The sequence below is a fragment of the Balaenoptera acutorostrata genome, chromosome X, assembly GCF_949987535.1.
Source record: "Balaenoptera acutorostrata chromosome X, mBalAcu1.1, whole genome shotgun sequence".
Classification (NCBI taxonomy): domain Eukaryota; kingdom Metazoa; phylum Chordata; class Mammalia; order Artiodactyla; family Balaenopteridae; genus Balaenoptera; species Balaenoptera acutorostrata.
In genome coordinates this window covers 131,020,182-131,047,124 of record NC_080085.1, presented here as the reverse complement: position 1 = coordinate 131,047,124, position 26,943 = coordinate 131,020,182, and the positions used below count along the sequence as shown (strand labels likewise).

Here is a 26,943-nt window from a genome sequence, read left to right as displayed (position 1 = left end):
TACAATACCTTCACTTTATTCCAGTCTCCCCACCCTTGCACAAAGGCAGAGAAGCAAACAGAAGTCTTTAAGGTTACATTTCAATGAGTCTGAGAAGAAACCAGATTCTGTAAGCAGAACATCAGAAAATAAAGAACGCTGAATCACTATATGTGCTGACTGTTGGAAACTGGCCTGAAGGGTTCTATGCGCATGAGCTGCAGGGAAGTAGCTCTTTCTGCATCATCTCGTGCTGTTTCTGCCCAAACTCCAAGCAGATAAAGGAGGCACTCTTCTCTCTGACCTTTTCCATGGCTTACTGTCAAACTGCCCAATGTCCCATGCTAGGAGAGGTGCTAAACAGCTTGAAGCGGCATGCCGCTCGGGCAGACCACCACCTTGCCATTAAAAGGACACAGGGCTCTGTGGATAGAGAGAAAGGTGTCCATGAAAGAATGTTGTACGAAAAAATACTGCAGGCAGGCACACCAGCTGTACCTGAGAGAGAACTTGGGAGCATGTAAGGAGATGAACAACCGGTAGCTTTTCTCCCCAGGGATTTGGGGGGTTTACAGTTATTCAAGCTTTTAAACAGTTTTTGCTCTAAACTCTGGGTCTATTTAAAATGTACACTTGAAGCCTCACCATGTGTTTATAACTTCTGCTTTTCCCTAGGGTATCTGTCATCTGTGGCTCCTTGAACAGTCTGCATGGAAATAAGTCTAGGACCCCCTCCTCAATCAGCAAATGGCTTGTTTCTTCCCTATGGCTTGACTGTTTACAAAGCCACTGGAATAAGGAACCCAGGAGGAAGCGGGTGGGGGAGAGGGAGAGAATACAGAACAGTAGGCTAGGAAGCTGCCCTATTTTAAGGAATCCAAATCCAGTCCTACGAAGAAACGAAGAAACGTCTGCTGATTTCGCTGATTTCGCCACCCTCGGAGTCACAGAAGGGTGGGTGTGCTCTCACAGAACCGGCCGGAGGAGGAAGCAGCTCACTGGAAGGAGAGAGTCGTCGGCTGGGGAACGCGTGGAAGGGCCCGGGCTCCAGGCCGCCTCACTCGACCTTCCGCAGGTGGTGAAAGCTCCGCACAGTCCTGTCCACGGCGTCATCCATGCTGACCAGTGGCCGGTAGCCCATGAACTTTTTGGCTTTCTCACAGCTGTAGTAGTGGAATGTGCCAGCCAGCGCGACCCGCATGGGTGTGAAAGTGGGCTGAAGCTGGATTATGGGACTGATTACCGTCACCAGGAGGGACACCAGGAGGGCTAGGTAGTAGGCCACCCAGTAGGGGATGTGGTACTTGGGGGCCTCGTAATTGAGGCCTGTCAGGATGCGGGACAGGAAAGTCCAAAAAGGGATGGGCTCATCGTTGGTGATGTGAAAAGCCTGCAGGGGGGAAGGAGAAGTTAGGAACTGCTCCCCAGCAGGATGGCGCAGCAGGCCACGCTTGGAGCTTGGAGCTCAGCCAGGACCAATATTTTGAGAAACCAGTGGCCACTCCCTGCCTGCCCGCCCCAGTTCCTTTGCAAGGCAGCTCAAAAGTGAGGCAGTTATTAAGCCTACACAGATCGCAGCATTTCACGTGGTCCTCAAATCTGCAAATATGAGCCAGTGGCTGACAGGTCTTTTTGATTTGCAGCTGCAGGCAGCTTTCAGGCGATGACAGGATTTCAAGCGAAGCTTAGATTGCACTTGGGAAGGTACGTTTGTTAATTTAATAATTGTGTTAATCATGGTAAATGCAGTAAATCATCTTATCTTCAGATGCAACGAACGGGTCATATGACATTTCTGAAATGTGCTGTCTTTGGTGTAAACTAAAAGCCATACCCACCATACCCCCGCCACACTGAGAGTTACAGGAGTGGGAAAATGGCAGAGGTCCAGGAGAAAAAAATGAGGCCCAAATACGGGGGATTCCAAAGGTAGGAGTGAGAAACAAAGAAGACGGGGGCCCTAGGAGTGGGAGTGAAACGAGCCCGCGTGTGCTCTCTCATCTCTGCGTGAGAGCTGACCTCACCCTACCAGAGGGGCGCAACCGTGGCCCAGTGGGATCCTAAAGCAGGTTTGCCAGGATGCAGGGTCACAGAAGCCATTTGCCAGTGGGTCCGATCACTGGGAGGAGAATTGTGAAGGCAGGCGGACACACAGGGGCAGGAAAGGGTGGGCCGGCTGCTGCCGAGCAGGTAGAAGCAGGTGCCTTACCTTCCCACCCAAGGCTGTGTCTCTGGAGAGGTGCTCTGCAGCCAGGATGTGTCCGTGGACCACGTTCTCCACGAAGGTGAAGTCCACCAAGTTCTCCCCGTTCCTGCAGGTGCACAAGGAATGGGTTCCCTGCACCGGGAGCACGTAGCTGCACACCTGGTAGAGCCCCTGCACATGGACCCAGGGCCAGGGCCCGCCTTGGCAATGCCGGCCCCTGGCACACCTGGGCATCCATAACAGCTGAAGATGTGCAGGAGGCCAGGGCTCCTAGGCCCTCAGGGCCAGTGGGATATTTAAGGGCCCACCAATGAATCTGCAAGTCCCATGCCCTGCGTGCTCCATCCCAGTGTGGCCAACACTGGTACTGTCTGCTCTGGGCTCTAATTAGGGCAGCAGCTCTGAACTCCCTCCAGGGCACTCTGGGCTAATGCCTTGCTCTGGCCTCAGAGTTTTCTACTATCTCTTTCTAATCCCACAGCAGGGAAGCCAAGTGAAAGGCAGGGAGGCAAAGTGGCAAGGCACAGGGATAAAGGGGGAAAGAAAGGGAGAAAAGAGAAGGAAGGAAGGAAGGAAGAAAGGAAGGGAGGAAGGGAGGGAGGGAGGGAGGGAGGGAGGGAGGGGGGAAGGAAAGGTATACTGGGGACACAGTCCCAGTCTCATCACCTGCAGCGGCCCTCCCACCTGCACTTGCCCAGAGGAGGAATATTAACACCTCCTCCGCCTTCCTAGATGCAAGGAGAGCGAAGGGCTTGGCCCTTAACCCTGGGCCAATTGTTTCCCCTCTGAGCCTGTTTCCGGAATTTCCAAACAGGGACACAAATATTTTCGCAGCCTACCTGAGAGGGTTCATGGGGCAGAAGCGTGTCCTGCCACAATCCATGTCTCCCTGGAACTTGTGACTATGACCTTATCTGGAGATAAGGTCTGTGAATATGTAATTAGTTTAGATGATGTCACACTAGAGTAGGGTGGGCCTTAAACCCAATGACTGGTGTCCTCATAAGAGAAGGGACGTTTGGATACAGACACACAGAGAAAAGAATGTCATGTGAAGATGTAGGCAGAGACTGAAGTGACGGGTCTACGAGCCAAGGGACGCCAAGGGATGCTGGCAACCACCCGAGACTGGGAGAGAGGCCTGGAACAGACGCTCCCTCAGAGCCTCCGGTGGGGGCCAACCCTGCGCACACCTGGATTCTGGAGTCCTGGCCTCCATCACTGGGAGTGAATCCATTTCTGTTGTTCTAAGCCTCATTTGTTGTGGCAGCCCCTGGAAACGAACAGTGGGCAGTAGAGAAGGCCACGGAAGGAAAGAGCCGACTGTGTCCAGGGCGGGGGGTGCGGGTAGGAGGAGAGCAGCCAACTTACCCGATCATGAACTTCATCTTGCCTTTCCTGGCCGCCTCGATGAGAATGGGGACCAACTGGGGGTCCCTTGGGCCAAAAATGCCATGAGGGCGGATGGCTGTGGTTACGAAATTCCGGTCAGGATCGTTGGCACCCAGGACCGCCTGCGGGAGAGCAAAGGGACCTGTGGGCTGCAGACATGCTCCCCGGGGGACAGGTCCTCGCACGGGGGCACGGACGCCGCCCACTGCCCTGGGCTGCAGACCCACGTCAGCGACACTTACAATTCGGGACTACTTCTGTATCCCTTTCCCCACTCCAACACCCAAATCTGAAAACACAGGAGAGAGCTGGGTCGAAACCAGTAGAATCCAACAGAAAGGCCTGGGTTTGGGTTTAAACACTAAAATGCGTGAATGCAGCAGTTTGTGGAAAATATCTGAGAGATCCAGTTAATGAGTTAGCTGGGGGCCTTCAGTAAGGCTGCTGCCACCAAACCAGCTCCTGACTTAAGCTCCATGTGCCAACTGTATGTTTCCACCAGTCCTGGGCTGTTGTGGTCAGAACTGAGTACCACCTCCTAGGAAGGGACTCTGATGAACCCAACTGGGCCAGGAAGAAGGGGCTGAGAAGGTGGAGGGTGTGGGAGAAACAGGGCAGCAACTCAGTAGCTAAACAGATGAACCAACATGTCGGGTGAATCCTCAGAGCCATGTTCTGTGTGGCTTAATGTACAAGCTAGAACTTAAGGGTTTCAAGTACAGAGAAACAAGTTTTGTCTCAAAGGGAACAAAACTTCCCAAAGGATCTGATAGGTTGTTGTTAAAAATGGGGATCACGATGGTACTACTGCCAGGGCTGTGTGCTGCTGAAACGAGATGGCCCACCTCACCTAGGATTTCTACTCTGTGGTGGCAAAATCCTTGTTCACGTTTTGGTCCAGTGAGCTTAAGCTACTTGTTGACTGCATTCACAATGATCGGAGTTACCCGAAGGTGGAGCTGCCTCTCCTCTCCCCACCAGGCCCTGGTCCCCACAGCGACGGAGGAAATGACTAAATAAGCCTTCAAATGCCCTCTAGCCGAGGCTCATCTCTGTTATTAAAGAGAAGAAAGCTCCAGGAGTCCTAGGTAACACCACACTCCATCTATTATCTGTCAGCACATTTGAGAGCCGACAGCGGCTTGACATCTGCCGCCAACTGGAGGCTCCAGGACAGTTACTGCCAGAGGCGTTTACAGGCTTAGCTTATTGCCAGCAGAGCGCCCAAGAGTCAGTGCAAGTGACATGACGATGGTCTGAACCACAGCTGCCACTTGCAGCACCTGAGCCCAGTGGGCGAGAGACCCAGGAGCCCTGGAGGAGGGTGCACGGGGCCCAGTGGAAGCTTTAGCGCTCCTTGGGTCAAGTCTGAGCAGGTGGGAGCTACGTGAGGCTCTCTGTGCTCCAAGGAGCAGGCGGGCAGACCCAGGACTGGAGCTGGCAAAAGGCTAGGCCTCCATCCGCTGCAGTGGGAAGCCCTTGGGTCTCCCGGCAGACGAGCTCTTTTGGGACTTTCTGAGTTGGAGTAATAGCAAACAGATGGGAGGCGGCTGACACTTGGGCCGCGCAGGGGGACTCTGGCCAATTTGGCGTTAAGCTCTGGTTCCATACGTACCGGCTGCGAAAGAAAACCTCAGTAGGCGTGGCCCGCTGCCAACAGCTGGGAGAGGCAAACTCACAGCTGCCTGGCTAAGGTGAGCTGCCTGTGGCCGATGAGCGTCCATGGCCTGCAGTATCGGGTGTCCTCAGGGTAATATTCTCCTGGACGTTAGTCCCGGAGCTGGCTACTGTCACAGCCTCTGTTACTTGGCCCAGACTGCTGCTACAACCAGGGGCTCCCTGGTGAAGCTGGCTTGCCAAGTGGAAAAGTACTTTTCCTTAAAATAAAGCAAGAGCCTTCCATTGTTTAACTTCAAAAAAAAAGGAGGGGGGGTGGGAGGGAGGGAGATGCAAGAGGCAAGAGATATGGGAACATATGTATAACTGATTCACTTTGTTATAAAGCAGAAACTAACACACCATTGGAAAGCAATTATACTCCAATAAAGATGTTAAAAAAAAAAAAAAAGGACAGGGGGTGCAAGAGTGCCACTAGGAAGGTGTGTTCAAATCAAAACACACTTGAGTGTTTAGCCTGAGTTCTGCCTGCCACTTTGGGTCGTCATAAATTGTCTGATTTCTGGAGCAGTTCAGTAAACTTGCATGGTATAGATGTTGAGTGCAGGCTCTAGAGCTGCGCGACCTCAGGAAGCTTCCAAATCTCTCTGCACCAACTGTCCTCCACTGTAACCTGGTGACGATAACAGTACCTGCCTTACGGGGTCATTGCGAAGTTTAAATGAGGCAGCTCCTCATAAAATACACAGAGTAGCGTCTGGCCACATTAAGCTATCATGTTATTATTTTTTCTGTTACTATCTTTGAAATTGAATTCCATCCACAAATTTTACTTCCCAATTTACATATTAGGCTTCAGAATACTAACTTCCTATGTTCATAAACATTCTTCTTAAGAATCTAAATTCTGTAGATGTTCATGGACCTCGTCTGTCACTCACTGAACCAGTTCGCAGGTACGTACTCTCTCCTGTAAGATCTTCGTCTCCGTGTAGTAGTCAATGGGTTTCATGGCATAAGGGAGGTCTTCGGTTCCATTTTTGATGTCGACCCCCTCAAAGATGACACTGGCACTGCTGGTTAAAATGAGTTTCTGGCAGAGGAGAACAGAAGATTTAAAAATATGAGTCAGGAACGATCGCTGTTTAAACACCACGATGGTCATGTAGGAAAGAGAATCAAATGGCACGTGTTCACAACCCTTGCCCCATACAGATTCTTTACTATGATGCCTTCCCTTTTCAGGCCTTCTTAAAATAATGCAAAGATCACCATCTTTTGCAGGTATGAGGATTTGAGACACATTATGGTATCACACTCTAAAACAGTGAATTTCACATTTTCCCCCCTCTTATCACAACCAAGGGATAGAACAGACTTCCATTATTCATGCTATCTCACTATGGGAGTGATTCTCCATGGGGGAAGGATAGCCCACAAACTTCGAGGGAGATGCCTGTCTGCAAAAGACCCTGGTGATTCCGATCCCAACCTTGGCACGTCAGCACACACGAATGGGCACATGCACATGCCCACTGGTGAAATGCTATTTGAAAGGAAGTTGCTTTCTTACGAGGGTTCCTAGCTTCTAGCTATCCAGTTAAGGGCAGCCCATCCTAAACTGAACACCATTAGCTCGAATCACATCTTTATCACTTTTATTCAACATGGTCCTGGAAGTCCTAGCCAGCATGGTAGGATAAGGGAAACAACAAAGTATAATGATTTGAAAAGAAGGAACAAAATTATTGCCACTTACAGGTGTTGCAAATGTCTACATACAAAGCACTACGAATATACAGAAAATATTAGAGTTCAGCAAAGTTGCTGAGTACAAAATCGATATACAAAATTTAACTGTGCTCCTACGCAGTAGCAGTTGAAAATGTAATGTGAAAGATATTTCAACCACCAAAAGCAAGGTACATGGAATAAATTTAACAAAAGATGTACAAAACCTTTATGAAGTAAAGTATAAAGCTCTATTGAAAGGCATTAAAGAGAGAGATAAATAGACATATTATGTATGTATTTATGGATACGGAGACTCAATATTTGAAAGATATCAATTCTCTCCCAAATTACCTTCAGGTTTGAGGCAATTACAGTAACATTTCCAACAGGCTTTATCAAGGAACTCGACAAGCTGGTTCTAAAATGTATATGGGCGAGCAAAGGGCTAAGAATACACAAACAAATGATTTTTTTTTAAAATTTTGTAAAATATTATATTTTCATGTTTTTAAACATCTTTATTGGAGTATAATTGCTTTACAAAGGTGTGTTAGTTTCTGCTTTATAACAAAGTGAATAAGCTATACATATACATATGTTCCCATATCTCTTCCCTCTTGCGTCTCCCTCCTACCCTCCCTATCCCACCCCTCTAGGTGGTCACAAAGCACCGAGCTGATCTCCCTGTGCTATGCGTCTTTATTCCTGTCCAGCCCCTAGGTTCTTCATGACCATTTTTTTTTTTAGATTCCATCAAGGGACGACATCTATTTGTTTCATTGGTCTATTACTTGTCCTTGAGCCATGTCTGTTGCTCAATAAATGAATGGAAAAAAGCAGTTGTTCCTTCGAGAGTGGCATGGACATATATACACTACCAAATGTAAAATAGATAGCTAGTGGGAAGCAGCCATATAGCACAGGGAGATCAGCTCGGTGCTTTGTGACCACCTAGAGGGGTGGGATAGGGAGGGTGGGAGGGAGGGAGACGCAAGAGGGAAGAGATATGGGGATATATGTTTATGTATAGCTGATTCACTTTGTTATAAAGCAGAAACTAACACACCATTGTAAAGGAATTATACTCCAATAAAGATGTTAAAATAACAAAACAAACAAAACAAAACAAAAAAACAAAAACAGCAGCAGTATAATTCACAGAGCTCCAGTTATACAAGCATGGTAGAGAGTAGTAAGGAGTCTGGGATTCGGCATCAGAGGGTCTGATGTCTCAGTCTGGTTCCTCACATATTAAGCAACATTAGTAGCCCCTGGTCACCTATGGAGGAGCAAATCAGGTGACAACTGCCGGAGAAAGGGTCTTGTCATTTGCAAAGCGTAAGGGGTCACGATGACTATAACTGATCCTTTCCAGGGCACCGAGCCCCAAAGAGCTCCTTTCCCGCCTGTTCTTGTTATGCCAGCTGGCTCACTTCAGTCTTTTTTCTTGTTCACACAGCATCTGTGGCATATGTCACTGTGAGAGTTGGGGGTTTGGCTGATAGGAAGCTGTTTTGTCCAGTGGCTGGTGCCCCATGAAGGTGACCCAGAGAACCAGGGTTTATAACAGTGCAGCAAGCTGCAATGTGGTGGACACTGTACCCTCTCGGGTCTGAGTTACAGCAGGTTTCTATTGGCTAAAATGAAATAGTTTGTTTTCCTTTGAAAATATAAGCAAAGTCTGGAAAATAGTATGATAGTTCCTTAAAAGGTTAAACACAGAATTACTGTATGATCCAAGAATTCCACTTCTGGATATTTACCCCAAAGAAATGAAAGCAGAAAGTGGAGCAGATACTTGCACATCCATGTTCACAGCAGCATGATTCACAATAGTCAAAACTTGGAAACAGCCCTGGTGTCCACCAAGGGATGAATGAAGAAACAAAATGTGCTCCATCTCTACAGCGGAATATTATTCAGCCTTGAAAAAGAAGGAAATTCTGACACCTGCTACAGCATGGATGAACCTCGAAGATGTTACGCTAAGTAGAGTAAGTCAGACAGAAAAGGCCACATGTTGTTTGATGCCACTTCTATGAGGTTCTTAGAGTCAAATCCACAGTGACAGGAAGCAGAATGGTGGGCACCAGGGGCTGGGGGAGGAGGGAACTGTTAGTGTTTAATTGGTACAGATTTCAGCTTAGGATGATGAAAAAGTTCTGGAGACGGAGGATGGTGGTGGTTGTACAGCAGTGTGAATGTGCTCAATGCCAGTGAACTGTACACTTAAAAATGGTTAAAATGGTAAATTTTATGTTTTATATATATTTATATTATATATATATATATATATATATATATATATATTTAAGCCACAATAAAAAAAAATACAAGCAATTTCTAAATTTTGTAGCTCTTTAACCAAGACTAATAAACCTTAGGGTCCTCAGATGGTCTGTTCAGATGCTCAGCAGGTCCCAGGGCTGAATTTCTAGGCTCTTCACAACACTTTAGGAAGCAAGCCTGGCTAGGCCCAGGAAGAGAACAGAGCCCTGGTCCCCACACACTTGGAAAGGGCCATCACACGTTCCTGACAGCACTCATTCCAGCCTTCCCCTTACCTGAACCCCAGCCTCTTTGCAAGTTTCAATGACATTCTTGGTGCCAACGTAATTTACTCTGTAAAAGAGTTCCTTGTTGTTACCGGATGGTGGGGGCGATGCGCAGTGGAAAACTGTGCTTACACCTTTCAGAGCTGGGTACAGATCCTGGAGAAGCAAACAAAGACCAAAAAATCACTCCTGCTTTACACAAGTAAACACCCTCCTCACATTACCACTCTCCAATCTGGGGCATGTAGGTGTCTTGCCCTTTAATAATTCTACAATCAACACAGAAATCCATTCTCATTGTAAAAGAGTCAAACAACACATAAGTACATGGCACAGAAACCATATTGTCCCTTTAACCGCCCCCCTCCCCATTACCTGGGCCCAAATAAAAACTGGTTTGGGGCAAGAGAAGCCTGTGGGATCCAGAGAAAGGCAGCATCTTTGCCTTTGTGCCTCATGGGTGGTGGGTGGGTGGGGCACAATTCAGGGCACCTGGAGTTAAAGCTCCTGGGGAAGATGAGCCCATAGATACACATTATGAATCATATGAAAAGACAGTGTAAATCCCCAATACACAGCAGCATTCCTTTCTGTGAAACTAGACATAAAACAGTAACCTGAGACAAAAACATGTACGTTCAATTTATTGCTACAGGGAAGCAGAGCTCCTGAGATCAATGGCTGATTGCAGATCTGGGGCAGGAAACAGACAAGATGAGCCAGGAACACCTTGTCGCACCAGAAAATAATTCCTGTTGAAAGGACTCGAGAGCCAACCTGAAGACGCTCCCACTAGCCAAAAAAGAAGGGACAATTTGATCCCCAGTAAGAGTAAGAATTCCTTTTGCAAAGTGGCAAATAAAGGGAAAGAGTCAAGCATTTAATCTGCACAAGGTACAAAGATTTGAGCTAAGAAATAAAGAGAGAATAATAGCATGTCACCATTTTGTGAAACCTTAACTAAGTAATAAGATCTAGGAATGATCAATAGATACTAACATCACCAAAAGAAAGACAACCATGAATTATGTGCCTAGATCCACCGATTATTAGCATTTTGCCACAATTCTCTCTATGTAGACATGATGTTTTTCCTTGAAACCATTTGAGAGTAAGCTGTAGACATCATGCCACTTAGCCTCTCAAGTCTTCACCATCCTCCTAAATAACCACAAAACATTGATTGTATGCAAGAAATGTAACAGACAGGATACTCCTATCCAATAATTAGTCTCTATCCAAACTTCCCCAACTGTCCCAATAATGTCCCCTCAATTTGGATTAGTCTTTTAGATTTAATACTTTTGGCAAGAATGTCACACCAGTGACATTATTATCTTCTCAGGGCATCACCCAGGAGGAGCAAGATGGCTGTCTGTCCCACCTTTGGTGATGTTGATCCAATCATTTGGTTAACGTGATGGCTGCCAGATTCTGGCCATCAAAAAGGTACCTTTCCCTCTGTGTAATCCACTACTATTATACTTTGTGAGGCTCAAAGTGTCCCAGATTTGGCCAGTGGAGGCTCTTCAAATTGGTTCCTGTGTCTTTTTGACATATTCTCATTAGTTTTTGAGTACTTCCTTAATTTTGTCCTAAGAAAATATTCCAGGCTCACCTTATACTACCTACCCCTGCCCCAGAGTCCTGCATAGGCTATTTTCCCAAGAAGCCCTGGCTCCTATTATGGGCAATGGCGTATAGAAAGCAAAATCTGAGCCCTAGGTGTGCTTATGGCTATTGGGGTATCAATCCATGATGCCCTAAAGGAAAAAAACCAAACCAGAATCAGATGCAGTCTTTACTCCACTAGAAATATAATACAAAGCATAGATATGACTTCAAATTTTGTAGTAGCCACATTAAAAAAGGAAAAAGTGGGAATTCCCTGGCGGTCCAGTGGTTGGGACTCTGTGCTTCCGCTGCGGGGTGGCGGGGGGGGGGGGCCTGGGTTCAATCCCTGTTCGGGGAACTAGGATCCCGCGAGCTGTGTGGCACAGCCAAAAAAATTAAATAAATAGAAGTAAAAAATAAAATAACATAAAAAAGTAAAAAGAAACAGGTGAAAATAATTTTAATGTATTTAATATAATCTACACGGACATGTTCAACAACACCACGGGGTTGAAATCTGCAAGATCCAGACCATGGTTTATGATAAGCATCCATTATTCAATGAACAATCTAAAGCTTTAAAATGTGAAAGGGAACTTATAAATTAAGAGAGACTTAAACACTTCATTCCTGTCCTGCCCCTTCAGTTGACTGCAATATTCCTCAACCTTTTTGGTTCCTTATTTGGAAAGACAACTATACAAAAACATTGTGAGACATTCAGAGATATCTGAACACTGGTTAGAAATTTAGGAATTGTCAATACGTTTTAGGTGTGGTCATGGAGTTGTGTTTTTTAAAAGGATTCTTATCTTTTAGCAACAAATACTGAAATATTTACAAAAAAAATGACAAGATGTCTAGGTTTGGCTTTAAAATAATCTGAGGGTGCGGAGGGGATACAGATGAAACAGGCCTGGCTGTGAGTGGATATGGAATAGAGGGAATCTATAAAATATTATAAAGACAGAAGGAGAAAGAACACATGGAGGAGAGACTAAGAGACATGTAGGATACAACGAAAGACTTTACTGTATGTCCAGTAAGGCTTCCAGAAAGAATGGGGGTAGAGTCAATATTTGAAGAATTTTCTCAAAATGAGGCCCACTAGGTGCTGAGTAGGATTCTAAAAGAAAACTAAAATTCAGACCTAGAGATATTCTCTACAGACCATAAAGGACAAAAAAGAAAATCCTAAAAGTCATGAGGAAAACTCAGCTGACCTACAAAGGAACGATGCTCAGATTGAGCGATGGGGGAAAACTGTGAAGCTAGAATTCCACCTGCAGCCAACTAGCATTTATGAATGAGGGGAAAATAGAGACATTTTCGGGCATAAAAGGACTCAGCGAGTTTACTGTGTACAGATATTCGCTGGGGAGAATGCTACAGGAAATGCTTCAGCAGGAAGAGGAAGGAACCTGGGAGAGAGAAATGGGATAGGAGACGTGCTGATGAGTGGAGACTTCAGTCCATCCCTCCCTCGTCCTTCACCATCTTCAGGGTGAAGAAAATCTGGAAACGAAATACTGGCAACGATAGCATGGGAGTTGGGGGGAAGTGGTTTGGAGGGGAGCTGAAGTTTGCTAAGGAGCCTGTCTCCTTTGAGGGGACATGTCAGTGATCAAATGCAACCATATCCCTGCCATCAAGGAGGGTACATTCTCTGGGCGGGGGGCACAGATACCTAAGTTTACACAGAGTATATCAGCTAGTGCCAAGTGTTACACAGAAACACAAAGCAGAGTAAGGGAGATCCAGAGGGGCTGGATGCTTAGCATAACGTGCTCAAAGACTTACAGGAATTTCCCGAACAAGCTCTGCGGTTCACGAAGAGCATTCCTGATAGAAGGAGCAGCGAGTGCAAAGGTTCTGAGGCAAGAACTCAGTTGGTGAGTTTAAGAAGCAGTAAGGAGGCCTGTGTACCTGGACCGGAGCAATGAGGGGGAGTGTGGGAGCGGGTGAGGTTGGATCACGCAGGGCCTTGTGGGTGATTATTCAGGTCTGTATGTTTGCTGTAAATAGGACTGGACACCCCTGGAGGCTTCTGAACAGAGGAGCCCTGAAGTCTGATTTATGTGTTAAAAGGGTGGTGGCTTGGACCAGGGTGGTAATGGAAGGGGTGAGAAGTTGATGGATTGGAGATCTACTTTGAGAGTGGAGTCAACAAGATTTGGTGATGGATGGGATCGAGGGTATGGAAGAGAAAGGAATCAAGGATAAATCTAAAGTTTCGGGCCAAAGCAATCCGAAAGACAGAGTGGGCATTTATCAAGATGGTGAGCAGGGAGCCAGGAGCTGAATTTTAGATACAGCACAAAGAGAGATACCCAGCAGGCAGCTGGATAGATACGAGGCTGGAGATCTCAAGCTTGGAGCTTATCAGCTTCTAGACTGTATTTAATCTGTGAGCCAGAGTGGATTCACCAGGACACTAAGTGTGCTTGGAGAAAAGAGATCTAAGGAATAAGCCCTGGATCCTGCCAAGTTTAGAAATTACAGAGATAAGGAGACTGAGGAGGGGCAATTGGTGAGGCAGGAGGAGAAATGAGCGGGTGGTGAGTGAAGAAACTATCAGATGCTGCGGAAGGGTCCAGGCAGATGAGAAGCACGGTGTGGCCACCAGATCTGGTCACTACTTCCAGGTCCCTGGTGGCTGCGTCAGTGGCTGTTAGGTGAAGACCTAGCTGGAGTGCTGCTATGAGGCAATGGAGGGAAGCAGTCAGAGGTGCTGAGAACAAATGGCCACGAGGGGAAAGTGGGGCAGTAGCTAAGGCCGCATCAGGGTGTTCTGTTTTCTTAAGACGGTGATGCTGTGCTGATGGCTGGGATCTGGTAGAAGGACAACCTGCTGATCAAGGAGAGAGGGTGGAGAATCCCTAGAGGAATCACCAAGTAGGGGAGAAGACACGGGCTCTAGCTGCTGCCTGGACCATTTCCAGGGCTAAGCACGTGCAGAGTGTAGGTCTGTGGATATGGTGCCAGAAGGTACATGGGCCGCTTGAAGACCACGACCGTGAAGAAAGAGGCAACAAGCTTGTATTTTCTTCTCCAGCCCCGCTTGGCTGCACAGAGACCCCCCAGGGAGGTAGAACTGGATTTAACCAGGGCTGGGGTTTAACCCAGGAAGTACAGCATGATGGGGCGGTTTATGTGTCCATGTGGCTGTCTCCATTTTTCCAGCAGACACTAGTCCAGGGGCTGCTCTGAAGATATTCTGTAGCTGTGGTTAACATCTACAATCAGTTGATTTGAAATCAAAGGAGACTATCCTTGATAATTTGCGTGGGCTTCATTCAATCACTTGAAAGGCCTAAGAGTAAAACCTGCGGTTTCGGTAAGAAGAAAACCTGCCTCAGGACTGCCTGAGCTTCCAGCCTGCCTGCCTGTCCTGCAAATTTCAGACTTGCCAGCCCCCACAATCCATGTGTCCCTGGTTATTTCTCTGGAGAACTCTGACTGATACATACAATGAGAAGAAAAGGGTAAGAGGGCTGAGAATCATGCAAGAGAAAATCAGCCAGACTTGACAGCAGGGAGGCTCTGAATGGGGTGAGGGATAGTGGGAAAGGGCCAGATGCCTGGGTGGGTCACAGACCTGGTAGAGTGGAGCTCTTAGAGGCTGTGAACTGGAAAGGCAGGAGCTGGGGCTCACAGTGCAATGCCTGCAAGTGAGATCACGGACAGGACACACTTACTGGGGATGACCGAGGTCTGGGTGTAGGGAATGACAACAGGAGTGGAGGCCAAGGCGAGGGTACTGGCAGGATCATATGTGTGAATGCTGAACCTGCCAACAATTATGATGAGGTTGACCTTGGCCAGGAGCTAAAATCACTGAGAAATGAGAAGGAGTCACCTGGGAAAGGGAGAGGGTGGCTGTGGGTCATGGCCACAAGGAACGCTACTGGGGTATGTACAGCCTGCTGGTATGACCTTCAAAGCCGGAGGGAGCTCACGTCAGGGTCAGAGAAGCAGTGATGACGAACAAGGAAGACTTCTACCCCATCTCCAGGCCCACAGGTGGGGAGGGTGGGGTAAAGAAGACAGCCTGGAATTTGACAGGGCTGCAGGGGAAGCCATGGCCTTAAAATCCAAAACAAACAAATAAACAAAACTATAGCCAATGATGCCAAAGCCAAGAAGAAGAGCCCAGTGACAGGCTGAAGGAAGCCACGGTGATACATACAACAGGCAAAGCACTGTCTCCAACAGAAAGGAATTACACATCCCTAGGGAAAACAAGGTGAAGCCAAAGACAAATGAGCGAAGGTCACCAACACGCATTTCACGGGGGAGGACCAGCAAAAGGCATGGAGCCCAGCCACCCATGCAGGGGGGACACGTGACACTAAGCATCGCTGAGGTAGCACTTCACACTCTCCAGAATGGCAATACCAAAAAGTCTAAGAATACCAAGTGCTGGCCAGGACATGAGCAATGGGGATCCTACCACATGGCTGCTGTGAACTTAAATGACAACATCTTAAAATTCAAAATATTAACACCCTTATAACTCGGCTAAATCTTGAAAACATTAAGGCAAAGAAGTCAGTCACAGAACGACAAATATTATGATTCCACTTATGTGAAGTGTCCAGAATAGAGATGGGAGATGTATGGTAGCCAAGGGCTGGCGGGGGGTGGGGAGGACAGGAAACGGGGAATGACTGCCAGCAGGCCTGGGGTTTCCTTTTTGGGTGATGACAATGTTCTGGAATTACGTAGTGGTGAGGGATGCGTCACTTTGTGAACAGACTAACACCCACTGAATTGTGCACTTTAGACATGTGAAATTTATGGAATGTGAATTATATCTCAATTAAAAAAAAAACTCCAGCAATTGCACTTTTGGATACACACTCTGGGGCCGCAGTTGGCACACTATGGCCCGCGGACAACTTTTTGTAAATAAAGTTTTATTGCTACTCAGCTACACCCACTCATTTATGTATTGGCCATACTTACCTTCGAACTACCAGGGCAGAGTGGAGTAGGAGTGACAGAGATGACAGTTACTCATTCTCACTAGTAACAGTGTGGGTGTGTGTTAAATTCTTTCCTATAACTTTACAATTTTTCAAAAAAACTTTTCTTTTGGAAACAACAACTTGGCTGGCCTCTGAGCAGGGTCAGTCTGGTAGTCTCCCTTCAGGGGCCTGGGGCAATCGGCAAGGCTGGGTGGTCTGTTACCTGTTGGCTGCAGAGGTCGCCCAGGAAGAACTGCACGCGGGGATTGTCGAATCCTTGCCGAATGTCAAACACGTTGACAGCGTAGCCTCTTGCCAGCAGCTGCTCCACCATGTGCTGCCCCAGGAACCCAGAGCCTCCGATCACTGTGCATTTCATGGCCTGCAGAAAGGGAGGGATGGCAGGGGGGATGGGTGTGCTGAGAACTGGAAGCTATCGAGGGCCTGGACTCACAGACCCTGAGCCACTGCGATGGCAGGTCCATCGCTTAGTTTGAAACTCTTCTTGAACCAAGTTGGAAGCTTCATATAATTCTGGTGTCCTATCACCAATGCCAACCTTCTCTCCTGGGATCAGGAGAGACAGGATAGCAAATGATACTGAGGCAGACTTTGGTTAGACAGGACAACCTGAGGGGAGTGCCCTGGTGGTCCAGTGGTTATGACTCGGTGCTTTCACTGCCGTGGCCCGGGTTCAATCCCTGGTCAGGGAACTAAGATCTCACAAGCCACGCAGTGTGGCAAAAAAAAAAAGACACCTTCTTGCTCCCAATAGCTGATCCATGGGCACTTCTAAGGCAAAAAGCAAACAAACAAACCAACCAACCACACACATGAACGGAAAAACAAAACAAATCAAAACATGCCACCCACTCAATTGACAGTGTGCACTTAAAATATCAGAAAGAAGAAAGCAGAGTTTCCTTACTTGCAGGGGAAAGTCAGCCCCCTTTGCTCCCCAACCCCTATAGGGCTGGCTGTGCGGCTTTGGGCTCGTCACCTAACCCCTTCTCGCCTTAGCACATCCATGTAAGGCTGTGCTGTCGCCTGATGGGATCTCCTGGTGGGGCTGCAGGGAGGATGGGTGAGCTGTCCATCAGCCAGGCCCAGGGCTTTGCTTCCCCTTCCCTGAGCTCTGAGGAAGTTGACAAATTAGGGGAGAGCTATGGTGTTTACGTTTCAGTTTCCGCAACACGTGCACTCTTTTGGCTAAATTCCAACTCTGGTAATTGGGGATAAAGGAACGACAGTGCACCACCTGCAGGCACTTAAATATTCTGACTCCAGGGAGTCGATGCACAACTGTAGCTGGTGTACGCTGATGAAGCTGGCTATAAGGGTCCCCGATGAAGGACCTGTTATATCCCTCCTCCCTGGGGTCTTTGGAAAACCATATCTGGGCTTCCTTAAGATGACAAACCCCCATTCTTCCCTGAGCTCATGTACAGTAAATCAAAGTTGGGGATGGTAAGTAGAGATCTTAAAGAAATTCTGCTCCTGATTAAAAAACCAACCAATCGGGCTTCCCTGGTGGTGCAGTGGTTGAGAATCTGCCTGCCAATGCTGGGGACACGGGTTCGAGCCCTGGTCTGGGAAGATCCTACATGCCGCGGAGCGGCTGGGCCCTGTGAGCCACAACTACTGAGCCTGCGCATCTGGAGCCTGTGCTCCGCAACAAGAGAGGCCGCGATAGTGAGAGGCCCGCGCACCGCGATGAAGAGTGGCCCCCGCTTGCCGCAACTAGAGAAAGCCCTCACACAGAAATGAAGACCCAACACAGCCATAAGTAAATAAATAAATAAAAATTAAAATGGAGATTTCTTTAAAAAAATAAAACCAACCAACCAATCAACCTGCTATGTATGCCCTAAATGCCTATATAATTGAGACATGCAGGAGACTACAGGGGTGCCAGAGCCTCTTCTATGGATCTGCCCCTCTCAACCTGTCGTCCCATCTGGAATGGTATTGTTACTGGAGTCCACCAGGCCATCTGTAGATGGCTCTGTAGCTTTAGCATCATTTGTTCAGGCATTTGTAATCTCCTGACAGAGTCAGCCTCACTATGCCACCCACCCCCCCACCAAATTATCTTTTAAGCCCATTCTTGTCTCTGCTTCAATTACTGCCATATACATGTAATCATAGCACGCTACATTATTTGCACCTTTACTAAAATTTCTAACACACCCCCAGGTCATAGGCAAATGAAATTATACAAATCCCACTTGATCCCCCTTTCGGCAATCCCTTCTCCTCCCACTCCCCCCAAGTCAGCTGCACAGGCAAATGCAGTTTTTTAGAATAACTCTGAGCCTCCTTGCTTCCCAAGCTACTTTTTCTTGGTTTAGTAAAAGTTTGCCTGAGCCCACAGAGAGTCTGAACTAGACATGTCTAAGGGCATCCCAAAGGATTTCAGAGTCTCTTGTTTATATTATCTGCAATCTCTAGTTACAGTTGTTTCAAAAGGTTGATAGTCTAACTTTAAAAAAATCAAATAACCTTGCTATTATGTCCAGTGCAATTTCGTTTCATGATTTTAAGTGTGAGCAATCCATACTCCTCTCTTTGACAGTGACGTGGATTTTTTAATTATATTGAAATGTCGCGCCAATACTGCCTGGGAAGCGTGGGTCAGCAGCTGCGCCACAGAGAGTTTTGTAATGATGAGAACAGAGCTGGCATTTACCCCAGAGAAGTCAGATGTGGGATGGAACCATGGTATTCGGTTACAGGAGATCATGTGAAATAACCACGTAACTTTTCATGGCCATGAAAGATGGTATGGGGCAAGTGGGCCCAGCAGACAAGAAGGAATATGCACTAACAAGTAAGAATGAAACTCCAGACTGGAAACAGGTAGCGAGACTCAAGAATGGGTTACTGCCGGGAGTTATAAAATCGACATCTTGGAGACAGTTTTAAGAATAGGAAAGAAAGCCATCTAGACGTACTATTTCATTGCAATATGATCTTGAGATAAGAGAATGCTCCAGGTCACTGGGTTTATTCCAGCCTTTTCTGTTTTCCCTTGTCTTTAGCCGTGGCCGTTTTCTCAGAGAAGTCTTACACAGAATGTATATATAAGTTAGGGTGAAAGTGTTCTTTTTATTTTAGTACTTTGTGTAACTTTTACTTCCTATAAAGTCAATCAATGAGAACGAACAACCATCCGAATCCGGATTGTTTTTGGTTGCTGAGTATCAGTAAAATCCTGATTCACACAAATAATGAACTACAGATGGCAAGGAGCTCTGGTGGTTTGTCTGAGCACTAGAATCTCAGATTAACCCTCAACTACGGAGGCATAGAGAAGGCCTTACTCTGAGCTGTACACTAAAACCAGGTTGATCTGGTGACCTCTGGCAACCTCCTGGGAATCCTTAATTTACTAACATTTGATAAAACACATTTTTTACCTTGGTGTGATTTCATTTCTGAAGTGTTCGTTCAGCAAAAGTGAATCCAACCCACCCTTTGCAGATCTTTGTGGAAAAATCTCCAAGAGGCCTGACAATTCCTTCAAGTCCCTTCTGACACTTGTGACGCTAGACTTTAGGAGGCCTTGCTACCGCCCTTCTTGGCCCTGGAAAGGCTTCTGCCATTCTACCCAGAAGCACAGTCTAACCTGCTGGAGGCCACGTGAAGGCAAACCGAGGCACCCAGCTGACAGCCAGCAGTTACTGCCATGTGTGTGAGGCTGCCTGGAACATACACCTCAGGGTCCCCACGAGAGCGGCTGCGAGAGCAAGCCCAGGGGAGACCCACCAAGGAACCCCCGCCCCCCGCCGGGCCGAGCCCAACCGGTAGAATCGTGAACAAAGAAATGGGTGTTGTTTTAAACCACTACATTCTGACAGAGTTTGTTACACAGCAATAAGTAACTGGTGCCTTAAATAAAGATATATATCTTCTATAAAGAAACAATACTCAGCACTGATTGATTTAATAAATGAACCAAATACGATTTTTAACCCATAGCTACGTATCAACGTCTTGTTGGTATGTATGTGCTCGACTTTCCCCTTACCTGGTTTTGGTTAACCCTTTTCGTACTCACTTTTGGAATGTCTTCTGTCAAATGTGTCCATGTGCCCTGGTCTCGTGCTGGCTCACCAGCTGCTTGTTCCATTTCAGCTGCAAATTTGGCCCTGTCTGCAGTCAACTTTTCTCTCCTTAAAGACATATTTAGAGACAGACATGTTATATAAACTGAAACATCTTTTAGCTGTTAGTGTTTTGTGTGGATGCCCTCCCGCCACACACACACACATGGAGTTTTCACAAAGAGCTCAACCACAGCTTCAGCTGCTGGATGAAGCACTCAGCGAACATTCCTGTGATGCAGGCTGCCCTCAGAGAAGGGCCTGACTGGGCCCATAACTCACTGTATATTTGGCTACAGGCAGAACAGGAAGCCAGTTAAATAATCTCATTCATCAGTTACAATGAAAAGAATATGTCTAACATCCCAGCTTTTCCCACAGCACTTCAATTATTGTCTATTTCTCTCGTGTCGATCAGTAGACTAGTAGACGGCGGCAGCGCAGTGGGAAAACGCACAGACCCGCGGAGGCCCGGGTTCCAGTCCTGCCACTGTCAGAAAGTGTAGCAATCTGCTCAAGCCATGTCTCTTGGCTGCAGCTCAATAAAACAGACTCAGTGCTCATGCCCACGGTGCCAGGGCATGGGGTGCTGGGAGGAGGAAGAGTAAGAAGAGACAGAGCTCTCCTTCCTGGTGGGATTAAAGCCACCCTGACCACACATAGAACTCAGAGTGTCTGGGGCCATCAGAAACCCTCGGGAAGTGGTCAGAGAATGGTGGGGACCCAGCAGTCCCTAACCAGGAGACAGTAGCAAAGCATAGCAGGTGATAAAGTCCCACAACAAGACCAAACCACTGAATTGCAAACAAAGAGAAGCCGTTCAATTTGGGGTTACGATGCATTCGGTCTTGCATCTGCTTTCTTGGCAGTGGTCAATTCACCTAAGTCACAGATCCCCTAACACCCGGGGATGGCAAAATCCATGACAAAGAAAGTCTAACTGCTTGCAAAAGGCTAATTCAGAGAACACTCTGCAGTGAGGAGGTGGCAGGCAGGCAACCCAATTACACACACACACTCACTGTCATGTGTGCCTGTAGGAGCTGATTTTGTGGCCTGGAAATGGATGTTAGGATCCTCAATGTCTGATGGAGCCATTTTGGGGAAACATATTTCTGCAACCATAATGGAAGTTATCAGGAAATATATTTCAAAACCTCATTTTTCACAGAACTTTTTAGAACGCACATTAATGAATAAACAAAGTTCACCTGTAGTTCTATGCCTATCCCGTCTGTCTTGTACACCATAATCCTCTTTGTGTTGGCAGATGGCCCTGTCATCTGTTCTCCCTAAACAGATGTGGCTGGTGAACTTTTTATTCATTTGGTTCAATGTGCATCAGCCAGGGAACAAGGATCTGGGCGCCTGCACCAAGGCCTAGCGAACAGTGTGCCTAGAGGTCCTGTCTTGCTCACCACTATATCCTGGCCCTCACACATCCACTGGACTCATGAATACACGGTGTGTGTACGCACCCATGCTTTCTGCTTTCAACCGCATACACACAGACACCCATCTAAGATGCAGGAGCTTCACTGGGGGCAAATGGGTTTGTTATTTTTCTGGTGGTGTTACACTCACCAATACCCGCTGCTGGTTTCTTACTCAATCTCTCCTGATACTCAGGGAAGCATGAGGAAATGAGAGGGCAGACAGCATTTGGAGTGCTGTGGTCACAAGCTCAGGGACACCTGGAGCCCCCAGAAGCTGGCAGAGGCAGGAAGGATCCTCCCCTAGGGCTTGCAGAGGGAGCCTGGCCCTGAAACCTGGATTTCAGACTTCTAACCTCCAAAACTGTGAAAAAATAAATCTCTGTTGTTTGAAGCCGCCCACTTTGTGGTACTTTGTTACAGCAGTCCTGAAATCCAGTTAGCACAGCCACCAATTCCACAGCCCCCCTGTACTACTACAAAAGCAAGAAGCCTTAAAGCCTGTTCCCTTCCTTGATCTCTAGGGGAAGACCTGGGAGGTGAAAGAAGAAACCCTTCCTGCTCCCGTGGATCCATAACATAACTTTCAAATAATGCACATACAGTTCTCAGCAAACCAGCCTCTTGTAAAAACAAAAACAAAATCAAATCTAATTTGTCTCAAATTATATACAAATTATTTTAAAGTTTGTAAATACTGTAAGCCAGATAAGAATTTTGGTGATACTTTAGTTGTCTCTAGAGGCTGGGTACCCAGGTCTAGCCTAGGGAATGAATCAGATCCCACTGGCAGCCCCCCTCCCCTGCAACCTAAATCCCCCATGTGATATATGTTCCCATCCAAATGAACACCAAGAATAGTTGTGATTTAACAGACATTTCTCCAAAAGAGATATACTTTACAGATGACCAATGAGCACATGCAAATATGCTCAACCTCACTAATCATCAGGGAAATGCAAATCAAAACCACAGTGAGCAATCATCTCACACCTGTTAGGATGGCTATTATCAAAAAAACCCAGAAAACAGAAAATAACAAGTGTTGACAAGGATGTAAAGAAACTGGAACCCTTGTTCACTGTTGGTGGGAATGTAAAATGGTGCAGCTGCTGTGGGAAACAGTATGGTGGTTCCTAAAAAAATTAAACATAGAATGACCATAGGATCAAGCAATTCCACATCTGGGTACATACTCCAAAAAACTGAAAGCAGGGATTTGAACAGATATTTGTACACCCATGTTCATGGCAGCACTATGAACAGCAGCCAAAAGGTGGAAGCAAGCCAAGCGTCCATTGATGGATAAATAGATAAAATGGAATATTATTCAGCCTTAAAAAGGAAGGAAATTCTGGCAACTATGGAATGGGAGAAAATATCTGCAAAACTTATATCTAATAAGGAGTTAATCTCCAGACTGTATTAGGAACTTCAAATCAATAGTTAAAAAAAAAAAAGAAAAAAAAACCCAACCCAAACTAATAACCTGATTAGAAAATGAGCTTAGGACTTGAACAGACATCTCTCCAGAGAAGACATACAGATGGCCAACAGGTACATGAAAAAATGCTCAATGTCATTAATCATCAGGGAAATGTAAAACAAAACTTCAATTAATACCACTTCACCCCTGTCAGGATGGCTGTTATCAAAAAGTCAAAAGATAAGTGTTGGCAAGGATGTGGAGAAACTGGAACCTTTGTACACTGTTGGTGGGAATGCAAAAACGATACAGCTACTGTGGAAAACAGTATGGAGGTTCCTTAAAAAATTCAAATAGAACCACCAAACCACCATATGATCCAGCAATTCCAATTCTGGGTATATATTCAAAAGAGTTGAAGCCAGAATCTTGAAGAGATATGGGTACTCCTAAGCTCACTGCAGCACTATTCACAATAGCCAACATGCAAACAACCTAAGTGTTCATTGATGGATGAATAGATAAAGAAAATGTGGTATATACATACAACGGAATACTATTAAGCCTTAAAAAAGGAGATTCCACTATATGAGACATGGATGAACTTTGAGAACATTATGCTAAGTGAAATAAGCCAGTCACAGAAGGACAAATACTGCATGATTCCACTTATATGAGGTATCTAAAGTAGTCAAATTCACAGAATCAAAGAGTGGAATGGTGGTTGCCAGGGACTGGGGGAGGGGGAAAGGGGGAGTTACTGATCAATGGGCAGAAAGTTTCAGTTAAGCAAGATGAGAAAACTCTAGAGGTGTGTTGTACCTATTGTACATTCAAACATTTATTAATATGGTGGATCTCATCTTAATTGTTCTTACAACAATAAAATAAAAATGAAAAGAAGGGACATTCTGACACATGCTACAACATGGATGAACTTAAGCTAAGTGAAATAAGAACCTTGGAGACATTATACTAAGTGAAAGAAGCCAGACACAAAAGGACAAATACTATATGATTCTACTTACATGAGGTCCCTAGAGTAGTCAAATTCATAGACACAGAAAGTAGAAGGGTGGGTGCCAGGGGCTGGGAGAAGTGGGAGAATCGGGGAGTGATGCTTAGTACGTATAGAGTTTCAGTTCTACGAGATGAAAAGAGTTCTGGAGACGGATGGTGGTGATGGTTGCACAACAATGTGAACATACTTAATGCCACTGAACTGTACATTCAAAATGGTTAAAATGGTAAATTTTCAGTTCTGTCTATTGTACCACACATACACTCACACGAACAGCTGTAAGTGAGAAAATAAGACCCCAAAGAGCAACGTTCTAAGGGCTGGCATTGTTAAGGTTCACACATCAGAAGCCTCAAGTCTTTTTCCTTTAAAATGATAGGTCTCTGAATTAAAACCAGTACGTATGCCCTTGTTCCTCTATACACACTGGGACAAGGTCTTAGGCTAAAAAGAATCTAGGAAGAGAACCATCTTCTATTAGGGAAACTCAAGCGCCTGGCTCCACTTCTGGGCAAGGGGGAGGAAGGCCACTGATAGGATTAGATACAGAGAGAAGGGAGTGAGCCCATCACCGCCTTCCTGCTGGGGAGAGTCCCCAGCTAGTGAGTCCTGGGGACAAAAGGACGGGATAGTCTGTCCATTTCGAACCAGATAGAGACAAGTGTTCCTTCCTTTGCAAACGTGGGAGACCAGGCTCTTTGTGAGGGGGAAATCCAGAGCAGCTCAGAGGGGTGTGTTGGGGTAGTCGGGGCCTGGCCTGCTGCTGTCCACAGACTCAGTGCAGGAAGCTAAACTGTGGCCACCGCGAGCTCGGTACCCTAGTCTGTGGAAGAACGATGCCTGTCTGTGCAAGAAAAACGCCAACAGCATCCAAGGCTTCCCACCACTTCCCCCAAAGTCTCAATCAGCTCAATCTTGTCCTTTCATGGATCTGAGATGTCTCTGTGCTTCTGTCAGTCATTCATCTCTCTGCTGGTCTATTTACTTTTAGGACCCAGAAAGGCCCTGATTTTGAATTCGTGGTGGCCACTGACAAAGCCAACAGCCTGCCTGGGAGCTTTAGCTTATGCTGTTCCCTCCACCTGGAATATCCCCCCTGTCCTCTCCACGGTGAGATGCTCTGCTCAGCTGTCACCTCTGTGACACCTCCTCCCCCTCCCCAGGCAAGGTTAGCAGCTTCCTCAGAACAGGTTTCTGTCCTCATTCCAGCATAGCACACAGCTTTAGGCTTTCTCCCCGCCACATCTGTCCTGGCCCGCCAGGCTGTGAGCCCCTGGAGGGCCAGCAAGGACCCTGGAATGGAGAGTATGGGTTGAACTGTGCTGCTGCGGCTGGTCTAAGAGGCCTCATCTGTAGAGCAGCGATCCTTCCCACAGACTTCAGAGTTGCTGTAGGGCTGAAACAAGCCCCAGAGGTAAAAGGGGAGCTGTAACTTGTCAAAAAGTTGTAAAAAAAGCACCCTGGTGTCAGCTCACTCACTCATACATTCCCTCGTTCACAAGGCCATTGCCAAACAGAACCTTGCACAGCACAGACATTCAGGGAGTCCAGCATCTGGGGTGGGAGTCAGGCTTAGCAGAACATTGCAGAAGTGCCTTTGACTTCCGATGAGGGTAAACCCAGGCGGGAGGCGATCCCTAAGTCAAGTTCTAAGGCCCTGGGGGCGTGAGTCAAACAGAGGGGGTGGTTGTCTGGCTTGTACTCATAGGGAGGCTGCTGCTGAAGGCCTGAAGTGGGAGAGGAGCAGCAGAGGTGGGAAAGAGAAAAGAAACGGCATTTAAGGGGGAAAATGGATAGAACTTGGAGGCTGGTTAATGGGAAGGGGGCACGAAAAGAGTCAAATATGACTGCAAGGTTTTGGACCTGGTTTATGCTCAAAGAGGAAGAGGGTAAAGGGCAGAAGGTCGGCCAACACTCTCGTTTAACGAATGTCAATAAACCTCAGGCTTTTTTCAGCCTGAGAAACTTATGCTCTGTCCCCTGCCCAGAGGGGAAGCAGGTAAGGGCTGAGAGCCAAGAAGTGCCCTTACACTGAGCTGGCTGAAGGCAGACCGTGGACCTCCAGCTCCACTGCCGCAGCAGCTCCGTCTCATCTCATACCCTGGTGCACGTCCCCTTGTAATTCTCCAAGCAGGTCTCACACTTCCAAAACTCCTGTGACTTTGCTCAGGAGGTGTCTCCGCCTGCAATGCTCCTCACTATCCACCTTGAGTGTTTGGGTGTCAAAAAGAATATATTTTGATGACCTGCTCCCTCTCACGCTCATATCTGCTTCACTCCCTTCGAAGTCCGCTCCCAGGCCTCCAGCTCACTTTCCTGGGCTGCTTTTAGCCAGGCGAGAACTAAAGTGATCCTGTCTTGGAACCTACTTGAGAGGCAGGGGGCGCTCTTGAAGGGACACGCTCAAAGAAAGAGCCTCAGCTGCATTTGGCCGCTAACTCCCAGACGTCCGAACCTCTGCGACAAGGCTTGGCACGTCCCTTCCCTTCTCTGGGTCTCAGTTGCCCCGTGAGTACAGTGTCTGCTCCAACACGAAAGGTCACGGTCTTCTCTGGCCTCTCTGACCCTAACTCAATCTCAGGCCAGACCAGAGAGTCCCTGACCCGGATCGCCCCACCCAACCCTTCCAGTCCTGTCGCCGATACAAGGACGAGGTCGCAACCCTTACCCGTCCGTAGGCGGCCCCCTGGCTGTCCCCAGCGCGTCCGCAGCCTGCACCCTCACAGCTCCAGCGGCCTGCAGCCACCCTTTTCTCCCCGCCCACGTGAGCCGAGGATCTGCCGAGGCTCTTCCACCAAGGGAATTGGCTCGGTTCGGTGCTGGCTCAGCCAATCAGCGCTCGCGGCGTGATCCTGCCCAATGAGGCCAGGCCGCGAGAGCACAGCCCCCC

The 26,943-nt window shown here is 47.2% G+C and overlaps 1 protein-coding gene across 1 annotated transcript; it reads right to left on the bottom strand.

Moving 5' to 3' along the window:
• On the bottom strand, positions 1 to 26,855 carry NSDHL (NAD(P) dependent steroid dehydrogenase-like). The gene is made up of 8 exons (XM_007183552.2): positions 26,722 to 26,855; positions 20,128 to 20,242; positions 16,291 to 16,449; positions 9,493 to 9,639; positions 6,159 to 6,287; positions 3,557 to 3,699; positions 2,189 to 2,291; positions 1 to 1,369 (listed from the first exon to the last, which is right to left on the bottom strand). Exons 2-8 carry the CDS (start codon positions 20,197 to 20,199, stop codon positions 1,037 to 1,039), a joined length of 1,086 nt encoding a protein of 361 aa, XP_007183614.2. The 5' UTR covers positions 20,200 to 20,242; positions 26,722 to 26,855; the 3' UTR covers positions 1 to 1,036.
• Between the last annotated feature and the right edge of the window lie 88 nt (positions 26,856 to 26,943).